Raw genomic sequence first — 6000 nt, 5'->3', positions numbered from 1 at the left:
TGCCTGTTGTGCATTACAGAGCTCAAGTGATGTTTCCTGAACATTATAATCCAATTGAGAACACTTGTAAAAAACATTTTTTTAAGTTTGCAGAGAAAAATTATAAATGTATCAACTTAAATATTTATACCCTGGCTTTTTTCATGGCTCAGCAGCTTACAAATTAAATTAAAAACATCACAATTTAAAATTTACACAAAATCCCAAATAACTCCCCTCCCCCCAAAGGTGCCTGCATTTTATACGCTATTAAAAGGCCTGGAAAATAGTGTAGTGCCTCCTGAACATTTCTAAAGATGATCCCCCCCCCAAACTTCAAGGAGTCCATTCCACAAAATGGGAGCTATAATGGAAAACGCCTGTGGGCTCCGGTTAATGCCCAGTGGGCTACCTTAAGTGGAGGAATAACCACTGTGTGGGAGCCTGAAGACTGTGGTTGGTGCACAGGGACATATAGGAGGAGATGGTCCTTTAGACACAAGTGTACCAAAAATGGTTTGGGAGTTTTAACCTATCACTGATATATGCACTAGAGGCAGTACACATAAAAAGTCACAAATTTTGATGCAGTAGAAAGATGTGTAAATTCACCTTGAGTTAGGTTGCCAACCCTGGGTTGGGGATTTCCTGGAGATCTGGAGTAGTCCATGGGGATGGTAAGGTTCAGGGTAACCTTTTAGTGGGGTATAATGCCACAGAGTCCACCATCCAAAGTAGCCATTTTCAGGACACTGATCTCTGTAGTCTGAAGTCAGTTCTAATTTCAGGAGTTCTCCAGGTATGACCAGGAAGTTAGCAACTCTGCCTAAAGTGTATTTCTCACTGCTTCTGCAAACTCCCTTACTATGTTTAGTCTTTGCACATTTGCTAAACCGGCATAATTTAAGTACAATGGGAACATAAAACTAGAAAAAGAATGCAAATTCCCTTATTTTTTTCTTCCTAATGCAGCAATAACACATTTCAAACACAGATTTTTTTCCCTCGCATGGAGTTTATTGAAGACAGTTTTGACATTCAAAAATGATGATACCACCAGTAGTACAAAAATTGAATAGGGCTGTTTCAACTCTCTCAGCTTTATCGGGCAGCAGTCTATGCCTGGACTGGCATGTATAATGCCTTTACTGAAGCTTTTCATTAATTTATGCGTCTTACTCCTTTTCCTCTTTTAAAAGAAACAAATAAACAGCAGGAGAAAACCACTCCCCTGCCTCATCAACTTTTTAACATGACAGATACAAAATCAAGACCGCGAAGGCTTCATTAGAACTCCAGCTTCTGGCCTTGGAAAAAGCTTGTATTTATTGCTGTGCAACAGAAGTCCCTCTAGCGGAGAACTTGGGGATTTATCTCAAGTAGTATTTGCCTTGCATTTTGAAGAAGGAGAATACATAGCATTAATTCATCTAAGTATAAATTGTGTGGATTTTTTTTCTCTGCCAGTGAACCTTAGCTGCTGAAATGCCACAATCATTTGAACCTGTTTACCTGGTGAAAACCTGAATAGGCCTGGCAAATACCAAAGAAGCACTGATGTGCACACACAAGGTTTCACTAAGTGGGGCCATAGCTCTGTGATATACAGTGCATATTTTGTCTGTCCCAAGTCTTCTGCATCTCCAGTTAAAGGGCCTCGTATGGCCAGTTTCTTTAACCCACACAGTGTAGTACACTAGGTTACTGAGGCAAAAAAAGAAACCCTTTGGAAACATTGGCATCTTGTAAACCAGTGAGCAATATTCTGAGACCTCAATGATCTCCACCTCTTTTCTCCGTGATCCAACTCTATTGTTTGGCAGCTCATTCAGCACTGAAGTTCTAGAATGGTGCACATGTGTATTCATCATCTCGTACACATTTTTCATTTTAGCCATCACTCATGCAGTGCAACTTAGCTGGATTCTCCTATTTCAAATAAAATCCATGAAAATCACTGCAATTATACCCTGAAGAATGGCAACAATTTGGGGTGCAGACAGGGGGAGGGGCCATAGGACATGCATTGTCTAGGCAAGGTTCCAGGTTCAGTCCCTAGCCTTTCTAGATGTTGGTATAGTTGGGACATTCCGAGACCCTGCAGAGCTGCTGAGTAGGGTCTGTTTCATACTTCTATCTTATTTAAAGAGATTGTCAACTAAATAGCTTTTTTTAAAAAAAGACAGCCATCTTTTTAAAGCATCCATAGAAAATAGATACATCCGATAATTTGTCTTGGAGGTGGATCTCATTTTAGAAGTCATCAGAATGTAGTGCTTTGTTCAGCAAGCAACAAAAAGTTTAGTCCTGTTACGTGCTGCAAAGATAAATGCTTGCAAATCACAAAAGCACACCCTTTCTTTAAAATGTCACTTCTGTTCTAAAGTTAGTCTCAGTTAAGAATCTGCCTCTAATACTGAAGATATTTCATAGGTAGTATTCTCTCAAATATTTGTTGTTAAATCAGCATTGCAATTCAGCAAGGTTATTTATTACATTTTCATCCCCACCTTTTATGGAATTCAAGGTGGTGTCCTGGGAGGCCTCCCATCTCAGTGTCAAGACACAGGCCTCCTTAGCAAACTTGCTATGTCTTTAGACTATGTCATGTGACTCAGCTGAAGGTTGAGACATCTCCAGGAAGACTTAGCATTCAAGATCAAAATAATTTAGTCCGCACCCCAGCACATACATAAATCACAGATCCTAAGAGAATCCATATGGGAAGGGGCAAAACTTTTCAAATCCAAACTGTGCTAGGACAGCTTCAGGTATCTCTTCACAAGGTATCTTTCTGTTTAAACAAATACCGCAGCCCCGTGCATACACAACAAGCAATTCTTCCGTACTGCAAAACCATCTTCTCTTGCTGTGACTTCCATCCAGCCATAGTTCTCTCTTTCTATTACATGTTTCCATTGAAGTCTGAGATGACAACAGCATTCAATCCTTAAACAATTTATTGAGTAGAATTGCACGCATTGTTTTTCTTTTAAAGCCTTTGTGTTTTTTAATTGAAAACTGTTTTCAAAGAGGGCTGCTTTGATCACACTCTCAGAACCAAGTAGAGTCTTAAGGCTGTTTTTCCACAAATGCTGACAACCATAAATATGCACCTTTCAGTTGCTGTGTCCATCCTACACAAAAGCATTATCATACAGCTGGCCATGCCAATCTGGTACAGTGGAATCCATATTAAAAAGTAGATGCTTACCATAGGAAGGAGAGAGAGAGAGAGAGAAAGAGAGAGAGAGAGAGAGAATGTCAGGATGGCATGATTAAAAATGTATACAGAAAAGGAATTACATATATTATTCAGATCCTGTTGACTTCAAACAGATGAAGATGTAATCTACAAATTGTTTAATTTAACAAAGATTCTCATCACTCAGTGGAATTAAGACATCCAAGGCAAACACTATGGTTTGGATCCTAAGTGCCCTTTCTGCTTGCAGTAGGCACTTCTCATGGAAGAGAGAGAGGGCAATTTTTGCTGATTGTCCCTTCTCACTGCAGCTCTCTACTTTGATCCCACAATGTACTGACCCACAAAGTCACAGTTTCAGAAGGAAAATAGACAGGGAAGGTGAAAACTGTCACTGTGCAGCACACAGGACTCAACCAAGTATTGCACGGGGGCCCACAATATGCTACTTTCAAGTCTATTCCATGAGTTATTGAGTTGTAATTTTCATAACTGCCGCTATAAGCACCCAAAAGAAGAATGTACAAAAGGGATCAGAACTAAAATGACATTATGTAATCAACACAATGCTCTGATCCAACCGAGGGTCATTTCATAGAAAAAGAGGTGCAGGAGCTCATTAGCATAACTCATTAGCACAACTTATTTGCATATGCCACACCCCCGGACATCACCGGAAGTGTGTCAGAAGGCAACACCCACCGCTCAGGCTCCACTGGACTGTTTTGGATTGCTAGCTATTGGGGAGGGGCATGCAGATCTGTCCTCGCAGAGGGAGAGCTTGTACCTGGATAAAGTCTTAAAGGTGCCACTGGACTGTTTTGGACCTGGGGGTGGGCTCTGCAGCTTACCTGGCTGCTTGTTGCTTTGACTGAGGGCTGCTGGGAGCAGGGGGCGGGGCTTGTTGCATGTGCCCGCCCCCTGGGCTCTTTACTGCTGGAGCTCTGCTCCTGTGCGCTCCTGCAGGAAATGACCCCTGGATCCAACTACCATGACTTGTAATAGAAAGTCTCAAGACTTGAATGCTGGTAGCTCACAAAGTTGATTTTTTGCTCACAAGACTCCACAGCTTAGAGAAAGCGTTGGCTAGGACTTTCCTTAACATGCTAGGCTTGAAAACCCACCCCTTCAATAAGTATGCTGATTTACCACTGAACATGGTGGAGAGAGGGCTGTGCAGTGTGAAGTCATATCAACAGAGATCAAGTGCTAACTGGTTTGACGTACTGACCACAAGAGTTAAGCATGCCAGACCTTACCCACTCATTGGTCTTTACCTTTTATGGTGACAAAGGCTTTGCTGACTGCCTGGCCTAGAGCATTGTTGGCAACCACTCTGTATTCTCCTTCATCTAATGGCATGACTCCTGGGATCACAAGGGAGCAGACCCCAAAGTCATTTTTGGTGAAGAAGGAAGGATCTTGGGAGAGGTTCTTGCCATCCTTGTACCAAGTTATCTGTGGTACTGGATATCCGGTCACCGCACAGCTCATGTGACAATCAAATCCTAAAGTCACAATGTGCGGTTTCAGTGGGACAAGAAATCGTGGAGGCTGGCATCGGTTGACTCCCTTATATCTTGGAAGCCTGACTTCAAATTTACCTGTAAGAGGCACAAAAATAAAATGAGGTTACAAAGAGTTAAATTAAGAGTTAAGCAAATGTTCTTTGGATATTTTGTGAATTTATTTGGATCACTTCTCTTTACGCAAACATATTTCCTCAGAACACTGTAATGTCATGTCCTCCTAGAAGCATAATATTTGTAATGAGAATGACCAGGTGCACACTATTTCATTCACAACAGGGACAGTTAGCAAACCAGCACTGGTTTCCCTTCATAGCCTATTTATTTATTTATTTAGTTAGTTAGCTACATTTATACCCCACCCTCCCCACGAACAGGCTCAGTTTGGCTTACAATGGTCGGTACAATGTACCTAGTCTCCATAAAACATTTTAAACATAGACTTCAAAAAAACCACCCCATTTTATTTTAGCACTAGTCTTCATCCAGAATGCATACGCCTGTACATCTAATGTCAAACTTGTTTGTGCCTCCCTCCACAGCCTAATCTACCACCACCACTTCACTGTCGTTCGTTTCAGGAACCCAACAGAACACTATATGACAGTCTTAATAGCCTCCACTTGGGCAGCAGAAATTTTGCCCTGAACAAATTTACCCTTTGCTTTGTGAACGGTCCAAGGCTGTACTGTTTCAGAAGGGTCGCTGATTCCCATGCAGTTTTTTGCCAGAACCCTGAAGTAATATTCTCTGCCTGGGACAAAATTGGAGACGGTACACTTGTTTGTGTAAATCAGATCAGACACCAGTTCCCATGATCCCTTGCTGGCATCACGTTTCATGACCATGTAATAGAGGGTATTTTCTCTTTTCTCTGTTGGCGAAGGCTCCCAAATCAGAGTCACTGTCTCAGGGACATTCTCAACCAGCTGAATAGGACCAGGGGATTCCGGGATATCTGCAAAATGAAAAAAAAATCAGGTGCTATGGCTAGAATTATTGTACCACCTGTCCTCTCAGAATTTTCTCTGATGGGAGCCCTCTTTCAAAGCCACTCATTTGGCCACCACCAGGGCTCGCTCTCCAGAATGGATTTCCAGAAGAAGAGAGGAGGGTGCCTATTTTTGTCCAGTTCCTATGGCAATATAAGATTGTCCTTTTCAGGCAAAATGTTGATGGATATTAGGCCAAGTCTGCTGCTGGTATTTTAAATTCTGTGAAGTGTATGGTTTTGACTTCTTGTTACTAGCTCTGGCTGGTTTTGTGGGCTTCCTTCAGTCACCGTTT

General features: G+C 41.8%; 1 protein-coding gene across 1 annotated transcript in view; it reads right to left on the bottom strand.

Moving 5' to 3' along the window:
- Positions 1-989: 989 nt before the first annotated feature.
- IGFN1 (immunoglobulin-like and fibronectin type III domain containing 1) overlaps positions 990-6000 on the bottom strand; it is a 63088-nt gene continuing 58077 nt past the window's right edge. Inside the window, exons 22-24 of the mRNA XM_015408308.1 lie at positions 5372-5671; positions 4462-4788; positions 990-3188 (exon numbers count right to left, since the gene is read on the bottom strand). Of these exons, the coding sequence (XP_015263794.1) occupies positions 3175-3188; positions 4462-4788; positions 5372-5671 (641 nt within the window). The 3' untranslated portion in view covers positions 990-3174. The remainder of the gene's footprint in view (positions 3189-4461; positions 4789-5371; positions 5672-6000) is intronic.

Source organism: Gekko japonicus, unplaced genomic scaffold, assembly GCF_001447785.1.
Source record: "Gekko japonicus isolate JY-2015 unplaced genomic scaffold, Gekko_japonicus_V1.1 scaffold421, whole genome shotgun sequence".
Classification (NCBI taxonomy): Eukaryota; Metazoa; Chordata; class Lepidosauria; order Squamata; family Gekkonidae; genus Gekko; species Gekko japonicus.
Note: the sequence above shows the minus strand (reverse complement) of the source record. Positions and strands in the feature narration are given on the sequence as shown.